Source organism: Oncorhynchus masou, chromosome 15 (genome assembly GCF_036934945.1).
Source record: "Oncorhynchus masou masou isolate Uvic2021 chromosome 15, UVic_Omas_1.1, whole genome shotgun sequence".
NCBI lineage: Eukaryota > Metazoa > Chordata > Actinopteri > Salmoniformes > Salmonidae > Oncorhynchus > Oncorhynchus masou.
In genome coordinates, this window is record NC_088226.1 from 64,883,066 (window position 1) to 64,909,757 (window position 26,692).

At 46.9% G+C, this 26,692-nt stretch overlaps 1 protein-coding gene across 1 annotated transcript in view; it reads left to right on the forward strand.

Annotated features, from left to right (window-relative positions):
* The window catches only part of LOC135556657 (phosphatidylinositol 4-phosphate 3-kinase C2 domain-containing subunit alpha-like), a 72,323-nt gene that overhangs the window by 23,406 nt on the left and 22,225 nt on the right, over positions 1-26,692 (forward strand). The window contains exons 5-15 of the mRNA XM_064990031.1: positions 4,507-4,627; positions 5,998-6,109; positions 8,377-8,456; positions 8,574-8,637; positions 8,890-9,036; positions 11,354-11,387; positions 11,566-11,824; positions 17,063-17,185; positions 17,917-18,084; positions 21,007-21,115; positions 22,236-22,378. Of these exons, the coding sequence (XP_064846103.1) occupies positions 4,507-4,627; positions 5,998-6,109; positions 8,377-8,456; positions 8,574-8,637; positions 8,890-9,036; positions 11,354-11,387; positions 11,566-11,824; positions 17,063-17,185; positions 17,917-18,084; positions 21,007-21,115; positions 22,236-22,378 (1,360 nt within the window). The remainder of the gene's footprint in view (positions 1-4,506; positions 4,628-5,997; positions 6,110-8,376; positions 8,457-8,573; positions 8,638-8,889; positions 9,037-11,353; positions 11,388-11,565; positions 11,825-17,062; positions 17,186-17,916; positions 18,085-21,006; positions 21,116-22,235; positions 22,379-26,692) is intronic.

The window sequence follows — 26,692 nt, forward strand, 5'->3', positions numbered from 1 at the left end:
CTTCTCTGTACCCCTTTCCTGCAGTAGTTACTGTATAAGGCCTTCTCTATACCCTTGTCCCTGTGTCGCCCAAAAGGCCTTCTCTATACCCTTGTCCCTGTGTCGCCCAAAAGGCCTTCTCTGTACCCTTGTCCTGCAGTAGTTACTGTATAAGGCCTTCTCTGTACCCCTTTCCTGCAGTAGTTACTGTATAAGGCCTTCTCTATACCCCTTTCCTGCAGTAGTTACTGTATAAGGCCTTCTCTATACCCCTTTCCTGCAGTAGTTACTGTATAAGGCCTTCTCTATACCCCTGTCCTGCAGTAGTTACTGTATAAGGCCTTCTCTATACCCCTTTCCTGCAGTAGTTACTGTATAAGGCCTTCTCTATACCCCTTTCCTGCAGTAGTTACTGTATAAGGCCTTCTCTATACCCCTTTCCTGCAGTAGTTACTGTATAAGGCCTTCTCTGTACCCCTGTCCTGCAGTAGTTACTGTATAAGGCCTTCTCTATACCCTTGTCCCTGTGTCGCCCAAAAGGCCTTCTCTATACCCCTTTCCTGCAGTAGTTACTGTATAAGGCCTTCTCTATACCCCTTTCCTGCAGTAGTTACTGTATAAGGCCTTCTCTATACCCCTTTCCTGCAGTAGTTACTGTATAAGGCCTTCTCTATACCCCTTTCCTGCAGTAGTTACTGTATAAGGCCTTCTCTATACCCCTTTCCTGCAGTAGTTACTGTATAAGGCCTTCTCTATACCCCTTTCCTGCAGTAGTTACTGTATAAGGCCTTCTCTATACCCCTTTCCTGCAGTAGTTACTGTATAAGGCCTTCTCTATACCCCTTTCCTGCAGTAGTTACTGTATAAGGCCTTCTCTGTACCCCTTTCCTGCAGTAGTTACTGTATAAGGCCTTCTCTGTACCCCTTTCCTGCAGTAGTTACTGTATAAAGCCTTCTCTGTACCCCTTTCCTGCAGTAGTTACTGTATAAGGCCTTCTCTGTACCCCTGTCCTGCAGTAGTTACTGTATAAGGCCTTCTCTATACCCTTTTCCTGCAGTAGTTACTGTATAAGGCCTTATCTGTACCCCTGTCCTGCAGTAGTTACTGTATAAGGCCTTCTCTATACCCTTGTCCCTGTGTCGCCCAAAAGGCCTTCTCTGTACCCTTGTCCTGCAGTAGTTACTGTATAAGGCCTTCTCTATACCCTTGTCCTGCAGTAGTTATTGTATAAGGCCTTCTCTGTACCCCTGTCCTGCAGTAGTTACTGTATAAGGCCTTCTCTGTACCCCTTTCCTGCAGTAGTTACTGTATAAGGCCTTCTCTGTACCCCTGTCCTGCAGTAGTTACTGTATAAGGCCTTCTCTATACCCCTTTCCTGCAGTAGTTACTGTATAAGGCCTTATCTGTACCCCTGTCCTGCAGTAGTTACTGTATAAGGCCTTCTCTATACCCTTGTCCCTGTGTCGCCCAAAAGGCCTTCTCTGTACCCTTGTCCTGCAGTAGTTACTGTATAAGGCCTTCTCTGTACCCCTGTCCTGCAGTAGTTACTGTATAAGGCCTTCTCTATACCCCTTTCCTGCAGTAGTTACTGTATAAGGCCTTATCTGTACCCCTGTCCTGCAGTAGTTACTGTATAAGGCCTTCTCTATACCCTTGTCCCTGTGTCGCCCAAAAGGCCTTCTCTGTACCCTTGTCCTGCAGTAGTTACTGTATAAGGCCTTCTCTATACCCTTGTCCTGCAGTAGTTACTGTATAAGGCCTTCTCTGTACCCCTGTCCTGCAGTAGTTACTGTATAAGGCCTTCTCTGTACCCCTTTCCTGCAGTAGTTACTGTATAAGGCCTTCTCTATATTATCTTCTCATTCATCCAAAGGGCTTTTCGTTCACTCTCTGGGGGTGCGTTGTCATTGGCTGACCCCAGGTTTGTAGCTCCGCCTCCGAGGCAACCCCTCCAAAGCCAGTCACTGATCTCTCTTGGCCCGCACACTGTGACCAAGTTCTCTGATGGAGTCTGTCCTGGACTCCCTGGGCCCTGGCAGCGAATCAACACCAACCTTTTGTGTGTGGATAATACTGACTGTGTTATGAGCTTAGGCGCTGTCTGTCCCCACTGAGGACTCAAGCTGGGAAGCTACAAATGGTGTCCCTCCCTTTCCTCACATGATGTCTGTGTTTCATCTGTCCTAATTGCCTTTTTTTTTTAACCCTCTGTGCCAAACAAACTGGTATCGTTTGGTATTTCGTGTGTGTGTGTGTGTGTGTGTGTGTGCCCAGTCCTGCTGACCCAGTCTCTCTCTGTACCTCACTAACTGGTCACACTGTCTCTTCCTTCCCCTGTACTGTACGGCCAGGCCTGATTCGCTGGCCACACCGCCTTCTCCTCAGTTCACTTCCTGGTTTGCTACCCAATTGTGCTGACCCACATTGTTGTGTTTAGATTCCCCTGATTGGCCACAATGGAAAAGCCAAGGTCGTATATATTGGCACACAGGAACACTGGCTTTCAGTTCTCTATTCTGTTAGTTCTGTTAGAAGAGAGGTGTGCGGGGGGAAGGAGAGCAGGCTGAAAAGTTGTTTTCTTTCCCTGTCTCTTGCTTCTCTAATCTGTGGCGTTCCTCTCTTTGTCGTCAGGTAGGCCGGGCCCCTTTCTTCCACTTCCACCAGCGTTTTACCAGCTTCCTAAATGTGACACGTGGAAAATTCAACCGGGGGGGGGAGACCCATTCCCAGACAACTCTTTCCCCGACAACTCTTTCCCCAACTGCTACTGTTGCAGCTTCTCTGCTCTCCGCTGACACTCTTACTGTAGTTAACAGCCAATCAGAGCCGAGCTGGCTTCTGTTACCGGGGAGATAATGACTTCTTTCTTAGCCTAGAATCTCCAACAGCAAGATTTAGGTTTAGGATACCCTGGTGTGGGGAGAGGGGAGACCCTGGGAACTGGCTGAGGTGGATGTCTTGTGGCTTTGAGTTTTGGATGCCACCTTAATCAAACCATATCTTTTTAACTCTGCTGCAGTTCTCTGAAATGCACTGGCCATCATACTCTCTCTCTTATTATCTTCTGGTATGTTCTTTGTCTCACTTGTTATGTTCTCCCTTTTCCTAGCATCCTGCTGTGTTGCTAGACTAGTACTGTAATCATAGACTCCAATCCGGCTTTAGACCAGACCAACCCCCTAACACCCATGTTGGTGTGTGTGACCTTGCACGTCTAAAACATTCCAGCACAATGTGTGAGTTTGTAGTCTTTTTTTTCCTTATTTTTTTTATCAACACACACCCTCGGAAATGCCAGCCTGGTCCCAGATCTGTTTGTGCTGTCTTGCCTCCTCCTATGACCAGGAGTCAAAGCAGCAACAGCAGATCTGGGAACAGGCTACCAAAAGGCCCCCCTCTTCGGTCGTTGACGATTTTAGCCTCCCAAGTATCCCAAGAAAGCCACCTCACAGCACCCACCCACTACCAAGGCGTGACCAATCAAAACACGCTCTGAATCCCTCTAGTATTGGTACCTTAATCCGGTCCATTCCTCAGTGGGTGTGGGGTTGTAATTGCTGGAGAGCCCGGGGTGATTCTTCTCTGTGTGTGTGTGTGTGTGTGTGTGTGTTGGCATCAAATGGAGAAGGCAGTAACTTGCCAGAAGTGGCAGATCTGTTGTGTGTCAGGTTTCACACACACACATATTTCCTAGAAGGAGACATGCTGACATGTGTTTTCCAATAACAGAGTACTGTAGCATCTTGAGATCTGGATTCGGTTAACTGTTTTTATGGAATAAGGGAATATGGTAATAGAATATGAATTAGCCTGGTCCTAGATCTGTTTATGATATCTTGACAACTCCTATACGGTCATTATCATGACTATAGATGTTGGCAAGACGGCACATACAGGTCTGGGAACAGGTTAAGTATGAGTATAATCCGTCCAAGAGGCCCTCCACTGTATTTTTTTTTTTTAAATTAAACTTCTGTCGGGCCAATTATTGACTGTTTTTACATGAGTGATCGTTTCGGACATAGTTCCATTGAGCCTCTTGGACTTGAAATCCTCACTTATTGTGTGGGCCACTAGATCTAAACTCCTCCTTTAATTAAAATCTGCTCCCCTCCTACCTGTGACTAGACATAGACCATCTTGCTTTATGCCTGATGCCCCTTAGTAATGTGAGATGCAGCCTATGGCCCTGTTCAAATTCTTTACATGTGCATTCTTCCTTTCTCCCTTTTCTTGTGTTCACTGATTACAAATGAGTGGACCATTGAAAGCCCTGTGGTGGAGGGCTGGCGCTCACCAATCATGTCTCATCAGTGATTACTTCAAAGAAGGGAAAAGGGAAGGAAACACTTTACAGGTCTGTGTATGCAATTATGCTTGTTTTAACCACCCTTTCTTCCCCCCCCCCCCCCTTTTCTCTCTCCCCTCTTTTAATCCCTCTCGCCCTTCTTTCTCTCTCTCTCCTGCCTCTTTCTCTCTCTCCCCTCTCTCACGCTCTCTCCCACCCACCACCTTCTACCCCATAGTGAGTTCTCCTGTGGAACTCCTCATCATGCAGGCCCTATGTTGGGTTCATGATGACCTCAACCAGGTGGATATTGGCAGCTACGTCCTCAAGGTCTGCGGCCAGGAGGAGGTGCTGCAAAAGTGAGTCCTGTACATACTCAGAAACCTCACTGACCCCTGCGTTTCCCACAATCCTGCCTCAATGTCCCTGGCAGAGAGAGGGGAGTGAGATAAAATAGGGATATCAATAAGATCACTGCCAACATTCCACAAGCAGGGAGCTATTTGTCTTTTAATTGTGTTAGGAAAATGTTTCCTTTTGGCCATTTTGCAGTGGATGCTTTTACTAATAAACAACGGAGGGGTTGTGCAATAGCAGGTCTCCCTTTTTAGAGACTTCTTAGGCACATTGTGTGTGTACTTATACGTGCGCACATATTTTTATTGCTTTGTGTCTCACTACAAGTTCGTGTGTGTGTGTGTGTGTGTGTGTGTGTGTTTATCTAGACTCTCCCAGCCTTGTCTGGTCTTGGCAAGCCCTCAGAAAGTGATGGAATTAGACTCAGCTGATGTTTCCATTGCTCCCTGCTAAGCATAGCATCTCAAGTCAGGTCCCCCTCTCACTCTTTAGATTCATGGGAACTCTAACTTTTAAGTGGGTGTTAAGTGTTTAGCCTCTTTGGGCTAGGGGGCGGTATTTTGACTTCCGGATGAAAAGTGTGCCCAAAGTAAACTGCCTGCTACTCAGGCCCAGAAGCTAGGATATGCATATAATTGGATTTGGATAGAAAACACTCTAAAGTTTCTAAAACTGTTTAAAATAATGTCTCAGTATAACAGAACTGAAATGGCAGGCGAAACCCTGAGGAAAATCAAAACAGGAAGTGGCTTCTATTTTGAAAACTCCATGTTCCATAGCCTCCCATTGCTCCATTTAAAGGGATATGAACCAGATTCCCTTTCCTATCGCTTCCTCGAGGTGTCAACAGTCTTCAGACATAGTTTCAGGCTTTTATTTTGAAAAATGAGCCAGAACGATAACATTGCATCAAGTGGTCACATGAGATTTGCTCGCGCAACAGAATTTGGACAGCCATTGTTTTCCCCTCTCCTACTGTGAAAGACATTTGCGGTTGTTATATTATCGATTATATATTTTAAAAACAACCTGAGGATTGATTATAAAAAAAAAACGTTTGACATGTTTCTGTGGACACTATGGAAACTATTTGGAATTTTCATCTGCGTTGTCGTGACCGCTCTTTCCTGTGGATTTCTGAACATAACGCGACAAACAAACGGAGGTATTTTGGATCTAAAATTCTTTGAGCATAAGGATATTACTGCTGGGTGTTGTTCAACACAACAGGAAACATTTAAAAACGTATTGAAAAGGTAGAAGAACATGAGCGTTTATTTTTGGACCAAGGTAATCCCTGATGTTTTCTTCCGATTGGTGCCATGATATCATATTAACCTTTGACCCCTATGGTCCTGTGTCCTCTCCATAGTAAACACAGCCTGGGCAGCCACGAGTATGTACAGAGCTGCAGGAAGTGGGAAGCAGAGATCAAGCTCCAGCTGCTCTCCCAGAGCACCATGAGAAGGGATCTGGCACGATCGGTAAGACCCAAACCAACCAAATCAGCAACGTATCACTTTGGTGTGTGTGTTTGTCACAAAGAAAGACCAGCTAGAGGTCAGAGGCCTGGAGGATGGTCAATGAAACAGACAGACGTCCAGAAAGACAAACTTTCAGACTTGCGGAGAGAGACTGACAGGTAGACTTGCAGAGAGAGAGACCGACGGGTAGACTTGCAGAGAGAGAGACTGACGGGTAGACTTGCAGAGAGAGAGACTGACGGGTAGACTTGCCGAGAGAGAGACTGACGGGTGGACTTGCAGAGAGAGAGACCGACGGGTAGACTTGCAGAGAGAGAGACCGACGGGTAGACTTGCAGAGAGAGAGACCGACGGGTAGACTTGCAGAGAGAGAGACCGACGGGCAGACTTGCAGAGAGAGAGACCGACGGGCAGACTTGCAGAGAGAGAGACCGACGGGCAGACTTGCAGAGAGAGAGACCGACGGGCAGACTTGCAGAGAGAGAGACCGACGGGCAGACTTGCAGAGAGAGAGACCGACGGGCAGACTTGCAGAGAGAGAGACCGACGGGTAGACTTGCAGAGAGAGAGACCGACGGGCAGACTTGCAGAGAGAGACCGACGGGCAGACTTGCAGAGAGAGACCGACGGGCAGACTTGCAGAGAGAGAGACCGACGGGCAGACTTGCAGAGAGAGAGAGACCGACGGGCAGACTTGCAGAGAGAGAGAGACCGACGGGCAGACTTGCAGAGAGAGAGAGACCGACGGGCAGACTTGCAGAGAGAGAGAGAGAGACCGACGGGCAGACTTGCAGAGAGAGAGAGAGAGACCGACGGGCAGACTTGCAGAGAGAGAGAGAGAGAGACCGACGGGCAGACTTGCAGAGAGAGAGAGAGAGACCGACGGGTAGACTTGCAGAGAGAGAGAGAGAGAGACCGACGGGTAGACTTGCAGAGAGAGAGAGAGAGAGACCGACAGGCAGACTTGCAGAGAGAGAGAGAGAGAGACCGACGGGCAGACTTGCAGAGAGAGAGACCGACGGGCAGACTTGCAGAGAGAGACCGACGGGCAGACTTGCAGAGAGAGACCGACGGGTAGACTTGCAGAGAGAGAGAGAGACCGACGGGTAGACTTGCAGAGAGAGAGAGAGAGACCGACGGGCAGACTTGCAGAGAGAGAGAGAGAGACCGACGGGTAGACTTGCAGAGAGAGAGAGAGAGACCGACGGGCAGACTTGCAGAGAGAGAGAGAGAGACCGACGGGTAGACTTGCAGAGAGAGAGAGAGAGACCGACGGGTAGACTTGCAGAGAGAGAGAGAGACCGACGGGTAGACTTGCAGAGAGAGAGAGAGACCGACGGGTAGACTTGCAGAGAGAGAGAGACCGACGGGCAGACTTGCAGAGAGAGAGACCGACGGGCAGACTTGCAGAGAGAGACCGACGGGCAGACTTGCAGAGAGAGACCGACGGGTAGACTTGCAGAGAGAGAGAGACCGACAGGTAGACTTGCAGAGAGATAAACATATCTCACATCAATAACTAGAGAAACTGCAGTCCAAACTCGGTCCTCAGCCCTTAAATGTGCCTTGCCCAAGCGAGGGAAAGTGATGATCGGCGAGACAACGTTCTTGGTGAAAATCTTAAAGTTGAGCTTAAAAACAACCAACCTGAAGCTATTAATGTACCTAGTAAGCTAACGTAGCTAGCTAGAACTCCTGTCAGGTAGCTTGCTAGTTACAGTTACCCATAGCTGGCCAGCTAGTTTTATTGTTTGGTCATTTATTCCAATACATTTCAGAATTGCCAAAAATATGTTAATGAAGCTCGCTCCGTTTTTATAGGCCACTCACTACAAGACTAAGTCAATTTGCCAATGCTAAATTAATCTATATATATTTTTTAGCAAGATCGTGTCATCATTTTGTCTCCCCGAAAATGCAGCTGTTTTGATTAAATATGAAACTTCGCGGCCACCGGTGTATGACACGTGACTACAGTTTGTGTTGAATTGTGGGTCATGTCAACCCCATAAGTGATCAGAGTTCTTCACTTGCTCCCTTGAGCTAAATCGAGGACTGTGGGTGGCTACGTTATTGAATTGGACCTCCATTTAAGATGGCAATCAAACTCCATCCAGTTACAATGGGGATTCCCCCAAGGGAAAGTGGCTAGCGTGAGGGCTGAGGGGGTAAAAATAACGTGTTTGGACTGCAGCCATTGAGGACCTAGTGAGACTGGAGTGAGAGCACAGTGAGATCTCATTGTTTCATGCTTTGTGTGCATGCAGGCGGAAGATGACTCTTCTCCGGTGGACTTGGAGAGGCACCTGAGCCAAGTGGAGAGGCTGTTTAAGGAAAAGGTCACCAGGTAGGAACTTTCTTTCTGCTTCTTATCGCATCATCTTCACCATTGTCTGGAACCAAATAAGGCCATCTGGAATTCCCAATAACTATCTGTTGATTCTCTCGCGCCCACCCCCCCCAGGCAAGGCCTGGCCGACTATCTGGAAGGCTATCACAATCAAGTCAACATCTGCCTGCAGAATGAGGTAATTTATGAAGTTTATTCACCTCTTTGATGCTCCATTGAAGGCCTTAAACATGTATGGTGGGGTTGTGGTGCAGAATTGCTATCAGGCGTTGAATGGGGGTTGTGCGTTGCGTGGGTAGTTCACACAGAATTGCGAAAGGCCTATAGATTCCTGGAAGATGTGCTGTTTCAAGAGTCACTTGCATTGTTGAGTAACTCAATAGAGATTGCTCTCACACACACTCTGAACAATGACTTTGTTCCACCACAGAGTACCCAGTATAAGACTGTGGATGGGGTGGTTCAGATGGTGAAGAACCTGTGCTGTGCCCTGGATGAGGTAGAGACCCAGGCCATCACGGAGGCAGTCAAGAAAGTCAAACGCTCAGTCAACCTCCCCAGGACACGCTCGCCAGAGGTACGTTCAACGATGCATAAACATCATATGAATATATCAATGTATGGGTTGTTCACGTCTCTATTGGGCACCAACTAACAAAACCTTTTGATGTAGCCATTCATTTCGACGACTATTTCACCTTGTAAAGTGCACAAAATGAGAAGTGAAGTGACAAAAGTGAACCATCATATTTGTCTATTGAAGATCTAATAATGAAAGAGAAGAATTGCTGTTTTGAATTTGGTCAAGTTTAGAAGAGATCCCTATTTGTTCCTGCCATGGCAGCAGCTACTCTTCCTGGGGTTTATTAGGGATCCCCATTAGCTATTGCCAAGGCAGCATCTACTCTTCCTGGGGTTTATTAGGGATCCCCATTAGCTGTTGCCATGGCAGCAGGAACTCTTCCTGGGGTTTATTAGGGATCCCTATTAGTTCTTGCCAAGGCAGCAGCTACTCTTCCTAGGGTTTATTAGGGATCCCTATTAGCTCCTACCATGGCAGCAGCTACTCTTCCTGGGGTTTATTAGGGATCCCTATTAGTTCCTACCAAGGCAGCAGCTACTCTTCTTGGGGTTTATTAGGGATCCCTATTAGTTCCTGCCAAGGCAGCAGCTACTCTTTACTCTTCCTGGGGTTTATTAGGGATCCCTATTAGTTCCTGCAAAGGCAGCAGCTACTTTTTACTCTTGCTGGGGTTTATTAGGGATCCCCATTAGCTATTGCCAAGGCAGCAGGAACTCTTCCTGGGCTTTATTAGGGATCCCTATTAGTTCCTGCCAAGGCAGAAGCTACTCTTCCTGGGATTTATTAGGGATCCCCATTAGCTGTTGCCATGGCAGCAGGAACTCTTCCTGGGGTTTATTAGGGATCCCTATTAGTTCTTGCCAAGGCAGCAGCTACTCTTCCTAGGGTTTATTAGGGATCCCTATTAGCTCCTACCATGGCAGCAGCTACTCTTCTTGGGGTTTATTAGGGATCCCTATTAGTTCCTGCCAAGGCGGCAGCTACTCTTCCTGGGGTTTATTAGGGATCCCTATTAGTTCCTGCCAAGGCAGCAGCTACTCTTTACTCTTCCTGGGGTTTATTAGGGATCCCTATTAGTTCCTTGCAAGGCAGCAGCTACTCTTTACTCTTCCTGGGGTTTATTAGGGATCCCTATTAGTTCCTGCAAAGGCAGCAGCTACTTTTTACTCTTCCTGGGGTTTATTAGGGATCCCCAGTAGCTATTGCCAAGGCAGCATCTACTCTTCCTGGGGTTTATTAGGGATCCCCATTAGCTGTTGCCAAGGCAGCAGCTACTCTTCCTGGGGTTTATTAGGGATCCCTATTAGTTCCTGCCAAGGCAGAAGCTACTCTTCCTGGGGTTTATTAGGGATCCCTATTAGTTCCTATCATGGCAGCAGCTACTCTTCTTGGGGTTTATTAGGGATCCCTATTAGTTCCTGCCCTGGCAGCAGCTACTCTTCCTGGGGTTTATTAGGGATCCCCATTAGCTATTGCCAAGGCAGCAGCTACTCTTCCTGGGGTTTATTAGGGATCCCTATTAGTTCCTGCCAAGGCAGCAGCTACTCTTCCTGGGGTTCATGAAGATAATATTATAATCATATATTCATCATATAACATTATTATACCACTACATATCTACAATACAAAATGTATAATACTACCATACAACATTATTTCAATGAATGTGGGTAGAGTGCTAGCGTTTGTGTGCGTGTCTTCACAGACCCTGCTGTTCCATAAGGTGTATTTGTTTTATGTTTTTTTATCTGATTCTACTGCTTGCATCAGTTACTTGTAGTACTGTGTGCCTCCCATAGAAAATGCCTAACCACTTGTATAATCTATTTGCATACACTTCAAGCAGACATGCATACCCCACCAGACATGCCACTATGGGTTTCTTCAAAGTACCCAAACCAAAAACAGATTTAATGCGTCAGTTATGTATAGAGCCATGTAATCGTGGAAGGCTCCGCCACCAGAGGAAAGAAATTTTAGCTTTAAAAAATTTATAAAAAAAGATATTGTCACAGCACCTCTCCTCTCTAGAGATCTGATTTAACTCTACTGTATATACGAATATGTATATATGAAGTGTGTAAATAGTAATTATGTTCTGTTTACAATATATCACTCTTATTTATTTGGTCTCTAACAGTCCTGTACTTTGTCATGTTTGTATGTTTTATGGAACAAATAAAACGTTTCTGCCGTATGTGCGGTTGCTAATGGGGATCCTAATAAACTAAACTAACAGCTTTCTGAACTGAAGAGATGGGCATAGAATTCCAGTCCTGTCATTCATATCTGTTTTACGTTTCTGTCTCAGGTGGGCTCCAAATCCTTAGGTGGCTCGGCAAATGGTGAGTGCTACAACAACCAGTCACAATTTTCATACGTTTAAAAGTTTGACTCAGCAAGACTATGATCCGAATATCATCACACACAGTGGCGCAACTTCCTGCTTACGGAAATCAACAAAAAAATAGTTCAAATCGTTTGAGTTAACATGACCCTCTCCATACCCTTTGACTCCTTCAGGTCACCTCAGCCCCGTAGAGGAGAGCATGTGCTTCCTGACGGATGCCGTATATGACCTGGCCAAGCTCTACCTGCGCTCCTTCTGCCCCGCCTCCTCTTCCTCTAGCTCCTCCCCTGACTCCTCCTTATCCATCTCCCAGCATGCCGAGGGGGAGTCTCCTGTGGAGGGGCGTAGCTGTAAGGAGGCCTCGGGCACCACTGACCACCTGCAGTTCACCCTGTTCGCCATGCATGGCATCCCTGCCGCTTGGGTCAGCAGGTGAGTGTACCAGGCACCACCTATTGGCTTGACATGGTAGTGCAGCTAGCTAGCGGTTTACTAACACATTGTTTTGCTACTAGCTACTTTTTGGGGATGGTTTGATAATAATAAAAATAAACAGGAAAGATCCTCACCTAGCAGTCCAATAATTAACTAAATACAATATGGCACTTTACAAAGTTTGGATGCTATGCTACACATCGGTCTTATTTATCCTCAAACATGTTTGGTAGCGAATGTCAGAGGTAGGACCAAGTCACTATTATTCTAGTCAGAAGCAAGTCACAAGGTCCGAGTCTCAAGTCGAGTCCCAAGTAGAACGGGTCAAGACTAGTGTCAAGTCCAAGTCGTGCATTCTAAGAGCAAGTAAAGTCTCAAGTCAAGTAAAAAAAAATCTATGCAACAAATCTTTGTCTGTTCATTGAGACTACCAGACAGCCCCTTTCATGATTTTGTCTACAACACATTTTGATGATGTAATTGTGAAATGGGGACCATGTAGCAGTCGTAAGGACATGACATCAGCAGGTTGACGTGCTCAGAGTGTAGATTTATTTACAGGTCTTGGTGATCCAATGGTGAAAGCCCCATATCATATAAAATACACCAGTGCATTTACCAAATAAACAGTGTATTCGGAAAGTATTCAGACCCCTTGACTTTTTCAACATTTTGTTACGCTACATCCTTATTCTAAAATTGATGAGAAAAAAAAGTAATCAATCCATACACTACCTCATAATGACAAAGAAAAAAACAGTTTTTTTAGACATTTTTGCAAATGTATTAAAAATTTAAAAATGGAAATATTACATTTACATAAGTAGTCAGACCCTTTACTCTGTAGTTTGTTGAAGCAGCTTTGGCAGCGATTACAGCCTCGACTCTTCTTGGGTGTGACGCCCCAATCTTGGCACACCTATATTTGGGGAGTTTCTCCCATTCTTCTCTACTGATCCTGTCAAATCAAATATGTCAGGTTAGATGAGGAGTGTCGCTGCATAGCTATTTTCCAAGTCTCTTCAGAAATGTTAGATCGGGTTCAGGTCCGGGCTCAAGCTGTGCCACTCAAGGACATTCAGAGACTTGTCCCAAAGCCAGTCCTGGCTGTGTGCTTATGGTCGTTGTCATGTTGAAAGGTGAGCCTTTGCACCAGTTTGACGTCCTGAGCTCTCTGGAGCAGGTTTTCATCAAGGATGTCTCTGTACTTTGCTCTGTTCATCTTTCCCTTGATCAGGACTAGTCTCTCAGTCCCTGAAAAACATCCCCACAGCATGATGCTGCCACCACCATGCTTCTCCGTAGGTTTGGTGCCAGGTTTCCTCCAGATGTGACGCTTGACATTCAGGCCAAAGAGTTCAATCTTGGTTTCATCAGATTAGAGAATCTTGTTTCTCATGGTCTGAGTCCTTCAAGTGCCTTTTGGTCAACTCCAAGCTGGCTGCTGTGCCTTTTACTGAGGAGTGGATTCCGTCTGGCCACTCTACCAGAAAGGCCTGATTGGTGGAATGCTGCGGAGATTGTTTGTACTTCTGGAAGGTTCTCCCATCTCCACAGAGGAACTCTGGAGCTCTGTCTGACTGACCAAGGCCTTTCTTCCCCGATTTGCTCAGTTTGGCCGGGGGGCCAGCTCTGGGAAGAGTCTCTTGGGGGTTCCATTTAAGAATGATGGAGACTGTGTTTTTGGGGCCCTTCAATGCTGCAGACATTTTTTGGTACCCTTCCCCAAATCTGTGCTTCGATACACTCCTATCTCTGACCATTCCTTTGACCTCATGGCTTGGTTTTTGCTCTGACATCCACTCTCAACTGTGGGACCTTATATAGACAGGTGTGTGCCTTTCCAAATCATGTCCAATCAATTGAATTTACCACAGGTGGACTCCAAGCAAGTTGTAAAAACATCTCAAGATTGATCAATGGAAACAGGATGCATCTGAGCTCCAGTTCGAGTCTCATAGCAAAGGGTCTGAATACTTATGTAAATAAGCTATTTCTGTTTTTTATTTTGTATAAATTTGCAAATATTTTAACAACCAGTTTTAGCTTTGCCATTATGGGTTATTTGATATTTGTATTTTTTTTAAAATCAATTTTAGAATAAGGCTGTAACGTAACAAAATATGGAAAAAGTCAAGGGGTCTGAATACTTTCTGAAGGCCCTGTACACAGGCAATGGCCCAAAAGAAAGCCTCTGTATCAGACTTAAAGACATGCTTTGTGACTACTGGCTAAAATGTAAACAAATGTACCGGAGAATCCTTTTAACCTGTCCTATCTGAATGGACACCGGTAGAGGGCAAGGCTGTACAGCCTCCCCTTGAGAAACCAAATGGAATCTGTCTAATAGGTAGGCCTCCACAACATAAGCACTTGGCCCCCAGGACCATACGATTACCACCAATCAACAGCTTCTATAATGTGAAACTTTATTTCCACATACATTTGTCTTAATCAGACTTAATTATTATTAATGAGATTTCAACAGATGCATACATGGAACAATTTTATCTTATTCAACATTCTGACTCCAAAGCCTGGAGCTCAGGCCACGTAGCCAATTTCTATGTGCACTGAGGCGCGCACGTTCCTATTATACACAACCAGAATGACCGAGACATAGGACACAGCACCCGGAACTCTGGCGTAACCCGGGAAATATGAACAAAGGAAACCATACAATGAATAAAAATAAATACACAGAACTTCTACCTCATGCGTTTTGTTAATGTGCATGTGCACAATAAACATTGCGCCACTCAGAGGGTAAGAAATGGTTGGCTAAATGAAAATGTATCGGAAACCTATCAAACATGAAACAAATGTCTATGTGTTGCAATGACCGGTTCGGGATGGAATGATGAAATGCTAGCATTTATTGTAGTATTAGATGGAATAGAGATTTACCACATAGGGCCTATTCATTTAAACATGTGAAAACAACAGCAAATATTTGAACAAGAGAAAAACTCCACTGACGGGAGTTTGGAGAGGGCAAGTGAAGAGCCACGCCTATGGTGCGTACTCACCACAGTAATAATTAATTTTAAACAAATTCCAAATGCAAAATTCATAACTAACTGAAACATGTCAAGCAATTGTTACATACCAGTAGGCCTATGCTAGTAATTGTTGCCCCATTGCTGATGAGCTTGCAAAGTATTCTTGATCACCAAACATTTTTTGGAGCTGCTTGTTTTCCATAATAAATCATCTTCTCTTCCTATAATTTAATGTTTGTGCTGCACCATATAGCGGTACAGCAAATCAACAATGTGTATGCTAGCTCACCACCCGGCCTGTATATCAGTACGCTGGCACAATCAGAGTGCCGAGGGTGCGTTTCACTAGCCAAACTGTTGCAGGTTTTTTTGCAAGGGCGACGCTACGGTCTCTGGCTGTGTGTAGAGTTATCCCCGTAGACTCTGTGCCACAAAATGAGAGGGAACGCATTAGAAAACATGGCCAGATAATTTCTCAAGTCAAAGTTGAGTCTTGAGGCTCTGAGTCAAGTTTCATTATTTTATTTTCTGTTGAGTCTCAAGTCATGAAATTTGTGACTCGAGTCCACAACTCTGGTGAATGTTCCGTTCCGGTCACTGTTCTTCCGTTTGATGCCTAATGAACACAACCCAGGCTTGGTGGGAGGGAGGCAGGTCCAAAATGCCACTGGAAAATGTGTTCTGGACGCCTGTGCCTTTGTGTTTGGCCAACGAGGGTTAAAAAAAGAGGCACTAGTAATCGCAGGCTATTTCCTTCTGCCCGTCATCCATAGGGCATCGTCCAAGAGCTTGCACTACATGACCAAAAGTATGTGGACACCTGTTTGTCATGCTGAATAGGAAAGGGCCTTCCCCAAACTGTTGTCATAATGTTGAAGTACAAAATCATCTAGAATGTCATTGTATGCTGTGGCGTTAAGATTTCCCTTCACTGGAACTAAGGGGCCTGAACCATGAAACAGCCCCAGACCATTTTTCCTCCTCCACCAAACTTTACAGTTGCCACTATGCATTGGGGCAAGCAGCGTTCTCCTGGCATCCACCAAACCCAGATTTGTCCGTCAGACTGCCAGATGGTGAAGCGTGATTCATCACTCCAGACAACGTGTTTTCACTGCTCCAGTGTCCAGTGGCGGCAAGCTTTACACCACGTCAGCCGATGCTTGGCATTGTGCATGATCTTAGACTTATGTGCAGCTGCTCGACCATGGATACCCATTTCATGACGCTCTCGACGAACAGTTTTTGTGCTGACGTTGCTTCGAGGCAGTTTGGAACTCTGTAGCGACTGTTGCAACCGAGGACAGACTATTCATTTCGCACTTCAGCACTCTGCAGTCCCGTTCTGTGAGCTTGTGTTGCCTACCACTTCACGGCTGAGCCATTGTTGCTCCTAGATGTGTCCAATTCACAATAACAGCACTTACAGTTGACCGGGGCAGCTCGAGCAGGGCAGAAATTTGACGAACTGACTTGTTGGAAAGGTGGCATCCTATGATGGTGCCACGTTGAAAGTCACTGAGCTCTTCAGTGAGGCCATTCTACTGACAATGCTTGTCTATCGAGATTGCATGGCTGTGTGCTCAATTTTATTCACCTGTCAGCAACGGGTGTGGGTGAAGTAGCCGAATCCACTAATTTGAAGGGGTGTCCACATACTTTTGTGTATACATATAGTGCATTTTTAGGAGGCATGGAAAACCTTTCTGAGCACCATATCAATGGAACTCTGAAAATGTTAATCCTGTAACACGATGAGAAATGAGGCCCGGAAATATTTAGTCTTTAACTAACAGTTACTCCAACGTTGTGGCATGGCTGGAATCGTCTCATCATTAAGGAGGGACTGTTCTGATCTGTTGTGGCTAGCGTATTATGAGACACACACACACACACACACACACACACACCATCTGTAGGCACAGTGATGCATCATGTCACCAGCAACAGTGAACGCATGCACACCGGGCTGTGTTGAAGCACAAGACAGATGGCGTTGAGTAATAGGAAATCTTTTGGAATCCTAAATGGTTCACTGCATGGTTTTCTCATTGGAGCTTATGGATTGTCAGGTCTTTCATAATGTCAAAAATGTCTTACATCAAAAATGTGAACTGTGAAAATAAACAGAGCCAACTTAACACCATTTTCTTTTTTTTCTCTGTACAAAGATGGATTTTAACTCCAGAATAATTAGTTCCTTCCTTTCTTTCCTTCGTCCTTTCTTTTGCAGCTATGAGAAGTACTACCTGATGTGTGCTCTGACACACAATGGCCGGAACCTGTTCAAGCCTATCCAGTCCAAGAAAGTCGGCACCTACAAGAGCTTCTTCTACCACATCAAATGGGACGAACTGTACGTCACTACTGCCCTCGACCCATAGAAATACAATACCGTTAGACAACTTATTATACATATGAATTTTCATTGTATATTTTTCTGTTTTTATATGTACATGATCACGAAGCAACTGAACAAATCAATAATAGCTGATCGAATCTATAATTGTGGTGTTTATCTAATCTATAATATCGTTGTATTGAATTTTGTGCCTATACCAATCTTGAGTTTCCCATTTAGGGTCAGATGTTAACTAGGGTCAAATTTCCTTGGCATCTGTTGCACAGGCCCAGTCACAAGCACCACAAACATAGCAGGACAATAATACAAACTGATAAGACATGACAACATTTAAAGGATTGTTACCTTGTAATACATGTATCATTTAGTCAACCGCTGGATACAATTACCAGTAATAATTACAGATTCCACATAAGACACTTTTTTTTTTTTATCCAAAGAAACTTAAGGGTACAGTCAGTGAATACATGTTTAGTTGAACCCTCTTACCAACTCAAACACACACTACCATTACATATCACAGACGATGCACATTCATACTTACGCTATTGCGTGTTTGAGAAGAACTGTATGCAGTCAGACTGCGCAGAATCACTGATCTACAAAAAATGACCTTTACGTCCCACAAATAACTACTCATTACGTGATCAAGATAAGCGATGCTGCGCCTTGCTTTGCTCAAACTGATCTCTCTCTCTCTCTCCTCTCTCTGTCTCTCTCTCCAGGATCAACTTCCCAATGGCGGTGGCCCTGCTTCCATTGGAGTCCATGCTGACTCTCTCTCTCTTCGGGGTTCTGAACCAGAACGCCAGCGGCTCCCCAGACTCCAACAAACAACGCAAAGGACCAGAGCTGCTGGGCAAAGTCTCCCTGCCCCTATTTGACTTTCGACGGTATTGCACAACCACATATACATTTTAGTAGTGTGGTTGTGTAATTTCTGTGTGTCTGTTGTGTTGTATGGCATAATCTTGTGGTCTATTTCAAGAGTTAATTGTGTGTAATCGCTGTCTATTGGGGATTCAGAATGGTGTGTGTGTGTGTGGGGGTGGCGTGTGTGTGTGGGGGTGGCGTGTGTGTGTGGGGGTGGCGTGTGGGGGTGGGGGTGGCGTGTGTGTGGGGGTGGCGTGTGTAGTGGGGGTGGCGTGTGTAGGGGGTGGCGTGTGTAGGGGGGTGGCGTGTGTAGGGGGTGGCGTTTGCGTGGGTAGGGGGGTGGCGTGCGTGGGTAGGGGGGTGCGTTGGCGTGCGTGCGGGGGTGGCTGCGTTGGCGTGCGTGCGGAGGGGGTGGCGTGTGTGTGTGTGTGTGTAGGGGGTGGTGTGTGTGTGTGTGTGTGTAGGGGGGTGGCGGCGTGTGTGTGTGTGTGTGTGTGTGTAGGGGTGGCGTGTGTGTGTGTGTGTGTGTAGGGGGGTGGCGTGTGTGTGTGTGTAGGGGTGGCGTGTGTGTGTGTAGGGGGTGGCGTGTGTGTGTGTAGGGGGGTGGCGCGTGTGTGTGTGTGTGTGTGTGTGTGTGTAGGGGTGGCGTGTGTGTGTGTGTAGGGGTGGCGTGTGTGTGTGTGTGTGTGTGTGTGTGTGTGTGTGTGGGGGTGGCGTGTGTGTGTGTGTGTGTGTGTGTGTGTGTAGGGGTGGCGTGTGTGTGTGTGTAGGGGGTGGCGTGTGTGTGTGTAGGGGGTGGCGTGTGTGTGTGTAGGGGTGGCGTGTGTGTGTGTAGGGGTGGCGTGTGTGTGTGTAGGGGGGGTGGCGTGTGTGTGTGTGTAGGGGGTGGCGTGTGTGTAGGGGTGGCGTGTGTGTGTGTGTGTGTAGGGGGGTGGCGTGTGTGTGTGTGTGTGTGTGTGTAGGGGGTGGCGTGTGTGTGTGTGTGTGTGTAGGGGGTGGCGTGTGTGTGTGTGTGTGTGTGTAGGGGTGGCGTGTGTAGGGGGGTGGCGTGTGTGTGTGTGTGTAGGGGGTGGCGTGTGTGTGTGTGTGTAGGGGGTGGCGTGTGTGTGTGTGTGTAGGGGGTGGCGTGTGTGTAGGGGGTGGCGTGTGTAGGGGGTGGCGTGTGTGTGTGTGTGTGCGCGTGCGTAGGGGGTGGCGTGCGTGCGTAGGGGGTGGCGTGCGTGCGTGCTTAGGGGGTGGCGTGCGTAGGGGGTGGCGTGCGTGCGTGCGTAGGGGGTGGCGTGCGTGTGTGTGTTGGCATGCGTTGGCGTGCGTGCGGGTGCTTGCGTGTGGGGGGTTGGCGGCGTGTGTGTGTAGGGGGTGGCGTGTGTGTGTGTGTGTGTGTGTGTGTGTGTAGGGGGTGGCGTGTGTGTGTGTGTGTGTGTGTGTGTGTAGGGGGTGGCGTGTGTGTGTGTGTGTAGGGGGGTGGCATGTGTGTGTAGGGGGGTGGCGTGCGTGCGTGTGTGTGTGTGTAGGGGGTGGCGTGCGTGCGTGTGTGTGTGTGTAGGGGGTGGCGTGCGTGCGTGTGTAGGGGGTGGCGTGCGTGCGTGTGTAGGAGGGTGGCGTGCGTGTGTGTTGGCATGCGTTGGCGTGCGTGCGGGTGCTTGCGTGTGGGGGTTGGCGGCGTGTGTGTGTAGGGGGGTGGCGTGTGTGTGTAGGGGGGTGGTGTGTGTAGGGGATGGCATGTGTGTGTGTGTGTGTAGGGGGTGGCGTGCGTGTGTGGTGTGCGTGTGTAGGGGGTGGCGTGCGTGTGTAGGGGGTGGCGTGCGTGTGTAGGGGGTGGCGTGCGTGTGTAGGGGGTGGCGTGCGTGTGTAGGGGGTGGCGTGCGTGCGTGTGTAGGGGGTGGCGTGCGTGCGTGTGTAGGGGGTGGCGTGCGTGTGTGTAGGGGGGTGGCGTGCGTGCGTGTGTAGGGGGTGGCGTGCGTGCGTGTGTAGGGGGTGGCGTGCGTGCGTGCGTGTGTAGGGGTGGCGTGCGTGTGTAGGGGGTGGCGTGCGTGTGTAGGGGGGGCGTGCGTGCGTGTAGGGGGTGGCGTGCGTGCGTGTAGGTGGGTGGCGTGCGTGCGTGTAGGGGGTGGCGTGTGTGTGTGTGTAGGGGCGGCGCGCGCGTGTGTGGTGTGCGTGTAGGGGGGGGCAGCGCGTGTGTGTAGGGGGGCAGCGCGCGTGTGTGTAGGGGGGCGGCGGCGCGGCGTGTGTGTAGGGTGGGGGCGGCGCGCGTGTGTAGGGGGGTGGTGTGTGTGTGTTTTAGAGTGGTGTGTGTAGAGGGGGGTGTGTGTGGGTATAGAGTGGTGGGTTTGGGTATGTGTGGGTATAGAGTGGTGGGTGGGGTGTGTGTAGAGGAGGGTGTGTGTGGGTATAGAGTGGTGGGTTGGGTGTTTGTGTGGGTATAGAGTGGTGGGTTGGGTGTGTGTGGGTATAGAGTGGTGGGTTGGGTGTGTGTGGGTATAGAGTGGTGGGTTGGGTGTGTGTGGGTATAGAGTGGTGGGTGGGGGGTGTGTGGGTACAGAGTGGTGGGTTGGGTGTGTGTGTGTATAGAGGGGGGGGGGTATAGAGTGGTGGGTGGGGTGTGTGGGTATAGAGTGGTGGGTGGGTATAGAGTGGTGGGTGGGGTGTGTGTAGAGGGGGGTGTGTGTGGGTATAGAGTGGTGGTATAGAGTAGTGGGTGGGTATAGAGTAGTGGGTGGGTATAGAGTGGTGGGTGGGTGGGTATAGAGGGGTGGTATAGAGTGGTGGGTGGGTATAGAGTGGTGGGTGGGTATAGAGGGGTGGTATAGAGTGGTGGTATAGAGTGGTGGGTGGGTATAGAGTGGTGGGTGGGTATAGAGTGGTGGGTGGGTATAGAGTGGTGGGTGGGTATAGAGTGGTGTGTGTGACTATGTGTGTTAATACTTAGGTGTGTGTTTCAGGGTGCTGATGAGTGGGACCAAGCTGCTGTGTCTGTGGACGTCTCCTCAGGCTTCCTCTGCTGCAGCCGGGAGCCGGAGGAAGAACCTGGCTGAGAGGATCATACTGCAGGTGACCACACCACTCTACACACACACACCACTCTACACACACACACCACTCTACACACACACACCACTCTACACACACACACCACTCTACACACACACACACACCACTCTATACACACACACACACACACACCACACACACACACACACACACATACATACACACACACACACACCACTCTACACACACCACTCTACACACACCACTCTACACACACACACACACACACACACACACACACACACGGGAATACCAATATAAATGTGAAATTTTACAACCAATATAATTGGGAATTACTGGAATGGCCTTTATCGTTAAAGTCAATCTTTGGCAATATTGTAATGTACAGGCACTGTTTGAATGCACGCTTCCTCAAAGCAATCAGTGATTCAGCCATTGGAAATCAAGCACCCGTTCAGTCATGTTAGATCTGTTTTTACCTCAAGAAAAAGATGCTTATTTGTTATTATTTATTTGTTATTGTTAAGTATTTCAAACAGGACCACGGTCTTGCTCACACACTCCCCTTACACAAACATATTTCCTCTTCTGTGGCGACCTAATAAGTGTGTGTCTACCTAGAGTCCAAACAGTTTGAGCATACATTATGACAATATTTTGTGACGTTATTGTTAGTTTTGGTGTTCAGCAGTATTGAGTATGTTTTTTTTCCCGGCTGTTCGAGCACACAACAATTTTTCTTATGGCACCCGAAGTTCTGCAGCTGATGTCTACGCCCCCACCCGTTGATTAGTGGTCAAGAGTAGGGATTCTTCAATTAAGTGTTTGTTGTCCAATGAGAGACGACTGGTTTTCATGTATATTTTTTTCACTTGAGAAACACTGTACTAAACATCTTAGCTAGATGCAAAAATGTACACATTTATGACAGATTTCTTGATTTGGCTGAGATTGATTCTACCTATGTTGTTGCTATGGCGTCTCAAAAAGGTGACAAACAGTAATATTACTGCTTTCTTCAATTTTTTTAAACCAAATGTATTTTTAAGGGTTTAAACAAGGCACAGACATTCGCTTCGCCTCGTCAACTTCTGCTAGGAACAAACCAAACCTAGTATGCGGATGCCTTAACCATTCCATGACCTCTGACCCCCTTCAGGTGGACTTCCCCAGTCCAGCGGTGGATGTGCTGTACGTGGGACCCCAGGAGAGACCCAGCCCTGATCCAAACACCCTGGAGGAGCTTGACCCTGACCTCCGTCGCCAGGTGGACAAACTTTGCAGCCGAGCCTCCACCTTCGGGTACGTATGAGTTACTGGGGCACTTCAGTAAGGCCCCCTCCCCCCCACACACCTAACTTTAGATCCGCTTATGTAACAGGCTGGAACTTTACCGAAATCCTGATCGATATCATTTCGAGAAACATTTGACTCAAGGGCGTGTGTATCGCATAATGATTTTGTGTTGGTCGTTCCGCTGTTGGGACTGTTCAGCGGTTGCTTAGAGTTCTTATTTTTGGGATTGGCCTGTCTACAAGGTAACAGCTTTTTTTAAAGTTTAAGACACTATTGTATTGTGTAGCTTTCTTCTTTGTTTTAGATTATTACATCATCACTATCTACGCTCTAATGAGATCCAGCCAAGGTTTTAAGGTATTCCCCAAGAATTGGACACGTGCGAATGTCCCATGCTTAAGACTTAATACACAAAGATGCCGTTATGTCCCAGCCGTAGGGCATTTGTTTATCAAGGGCAGGTTTGGTGAATTAGGTGCTAAGCCAAAGTAAACACAGGCTATAACAGGAGGACAAATTAAGGTGGCACTGACTGTGGTGACTACTGACACCAAATATACTCATGAATCAATGTCTTAGGCAAAGACCCTAGCTAGTTGGCAAGGCATTATGCAAGGGTGTTAGCATCTTAGATGGGTCTGATTTCATAAGCTGATACTAGCTGCCATGACAACTGTTACAATTCTAGTGTTATGTAGGGCCTTATGATGGATGTTTCTGAACAGTTTGTCATCATAATTGTTGCGTCTGTTGTCATAAGCTGATACCTGCTGCCGTGACATATCTTTACTTTACCTGCTGCCGTGACATATCTTTACTTTACCTGCTGCCCTGACATATCTTTACTTTACCTGCTGCCCTGACATATCTTTACTTTACCTGCTGCCCTGACATATCTTTACCTGCTGCCCTGACATATCTTTACTTTACCTGCTGCCCTGACATATCTTTACTTTACCTGCTGCCGTGACATATATTTACTTTTCCTGCTGCCCTGACATATCTTTACTTTACCTGCTGCCCTGACATATCTTTACTTTACCTGCTGCCGTCCTGCTGCCGTGACATATCTTTACTTTACCTGCTGCCGTGACATATCTTTACTTTACCTGCTGCCGTGACATATCTTTACCTGCTGCCGTGACATATCTTTACTTTACCTGCTGCCGTGACATATCTTTACTTTACCTGCTGCCGTGACATATCTTTACTTTACCTGCTGCCCTGACATATATTTACTTTCTCTGCTGCCCTGACATATCTTTACTTTACCTGCTGCCGTGACATATCTTTACTTTACCTGCTGCCGTGACATATCTTTACCTGCTGCCCTGACATATCTTTACCTGCTGCCCTGACATATCTTTACTTTACCTGCTGCCCTGACATATCTTTACTTTACCTGCTGCCCTGACATATCTTTACTTTACCTGCTGCCCTGACATATCTTTACTTTACCTGCTGCCCTGACATATCTTTACTTTACCTGCTGCCCTGACATATCTTTACTTTACCTGCTGCCCTGACATATCTTTACTTTACCTGCTGCCCTGACATATCTTTACTTTACCTGCTGCCCTGACATATCTTTACTTTACCTGCTGCCCTGACATATCTTTACTTTACCTGCTGCCCTGACATATCTTTACTTTAACTGCTGCCCTGACATATCTTTACTTTACCTGCTGCCCTGACATATCTTTACTTTACCTGCTGCCCTGACATATCTTTACTTTACCTGCTGCCCTGACATATCTTTACCTGCTGCCGTGACATATCTTTACTTTTCCTGCTGCCCTGACATATCTTTACTTTACCTGCTGCCGTGACATATCTTTACTTTACCTGCTGCCGTGACATATCTTTACCTGCTGCCCTGACATATCTTTACTTTACCTGCTGCCGTGACATATCTTTACCTGCTGCCCTGACATATCTTTACCTGCTGCCGTGACATATCTTTACTTTACCTGCTGCCGTGACATATCTTTACCTGCTGCCGTGACATATCTTTACTTTTCCTGCTGCCCTGACATATCTTTACCTGCTGCCATGACATATCTTTACTTTACCTGCTGCCGTGACATATCTTTACTTTACCTGCTGCCCTGACATATCTTTACTTTACCTGCTGCCGTGACATATCTTTACTTTACCTGCTGCCGTGCCATATCTTTACCTGCTGCCGTGCCATATCTTTACTTTACCTGCTGCCGTGACATATCTTTACCTGCTGCCGTGACATATCTTTACTTTACCTGCTGCCGTGACATATCTTTACTTTACCTGCTGCCGTGACATATCTTTACTTTACCTGCTGCCCTGACATATCTTTACCTGCTGCCGTGACATATCTTTACTTTACCTGCTGCCGTGACATATCTTTACTTTTCCTGCTGCCCTGACATATCTTTACCTGCTGCCATGACATATCTTTACTTTACCTGCTGCCGTGCCATATCTTTACCTGCTGCCCTGACATATCTTTACTTTACCTGCTGCCGTGACATATCTTTACTTTACCTGCTGCCGTGACATATCTTTACTTTACCTGCTGCCCTGACATATCTTTACCTGCTGCCGTGACATATCTTTACTTTACCTGCTGCCGTGCCATATCTTTACCTGCTGCCGTGACATATCTTTACTTTACCTGCTGCCGTGACATATCTTTACTTTACCTGCTGCCGTGACATATCTTTACTTTACCTGCTGCCGTGACATATCTTTACTTTACCTGCTGCCCTTTTTTATTTTTTATTTTTTTCACCTTTATTTAACCAGGTAGGCTAGTTGAGAACAAGTTCTCATTTACAACTGCGACCTGGCCAAAATAAAGCATAGCAGTGTGAACAGACAACACAGAGTTACACATGGAGTAAACAATTAACAAGTCAATAACACAGTAGGAAAAAAAAGGGGAGTCTATATACAATGTGTGCAAAAGGCATGAGGAGGTAGGCGAATAATTACAATATTGCAGATTAACACTGGATTGATAAATGATCATGTACAGGTAGAGATATTGGTGTGCAAAAGAGCAGAAAATAAAATAAATAAAAACTGTGGGGATGAGGTAGGTGAAAATGGGTGGGCTATTTACCAATAGATTATGTACAGCTGCAGCGATCGGTTAGCTGCTCAGATAGCTGATGTTTGAAGTTGGTGAGGGAGATAAAGGTCTCCAACTTCAGCGATTTTTGCAATTCGTTCCAGTCACAGGCAGCAGAGTACTGGAACAAAAGGCGGCCGAATGAGGTGTTGGCTTTAGGGATGATCAGTGAGATACACCTGCTGGAGCGCGTGCTACGGATGGGTGTTGCCATCGTGACCAGTGAACTGAGATAAGGCGGAGCTTTACCTAGCATGGCCTTGTAGACGACCTGGAGCCAGTGGGTCTTGCGACGAATATGTAGCGAGGGCCAGCCAACTAGAGCATACAAGTCGCAGTGGTGGGTAGTATAAGGTGCTTTAGTGACAAAACGGATGGCACTGTGATAAACTGCATCCAGTTTGCTGAGAAGAGTGTTGGAAGTAATTTTGTAGATGACATCGCCGAAGTCGAGGATCGGTAGGATAGTCAGTTTTACTAGGGTAAGCTTGGCTGCGTGAGTGAAGGAGGCTTTGTTACGGAATAGAAAGCCGACTCTTGATTTGATTTTCGATTGGAGATGTTTGATATGGGTCTGGAAGGAGAGTTTGCAGTCTAGCCAGACACCTAGGTACTTATAGGTGTCCACATATTCAAGGTCGGAACCATCCAGTGTGGTGATGCTAGTCGGGCATGCGGGTGCAGGCAGCAATCGGTTGAAAAGCATGCATTTGGTTTTACTAGCGTTTAAGAGCAGTTGGAGGCCACGGAAGGAGTGTTGTACGGCATTGAAGCTCGTTTGGAGGTTAGATAGTACAGTGTCCAATGACGGGCCGAAAGTATATAGAATGGTGTCGTCTGCGTAGAGGTGGATCAGGGAATCGCCCGCAGCAAGAGCAACATCATTGATATATACAGAGAAAAGAGTCCTGACATATCTTTACCTGCTGCCGTGACATATCTTTACTTTACCTGCTGCCGTGACATATCTTTACTTTACCTGCTGCCGTGACATATCTTTACTTTACCTGCTGCCGTGACATATCTTTACTTTACCTGCTGCCGTGACATATCTTTACTTTACCTGCTGCCCTGACATATCTTTACTTTTCCTGCTGCCCTGACATATCTTTACTGGCTTTATTTTCCACGTTTAAAATGGAGTTAAGAAAAGGACAACAACAGTACAGTAGACAACAAAATCAGGGCCGTTATATACATTATATATT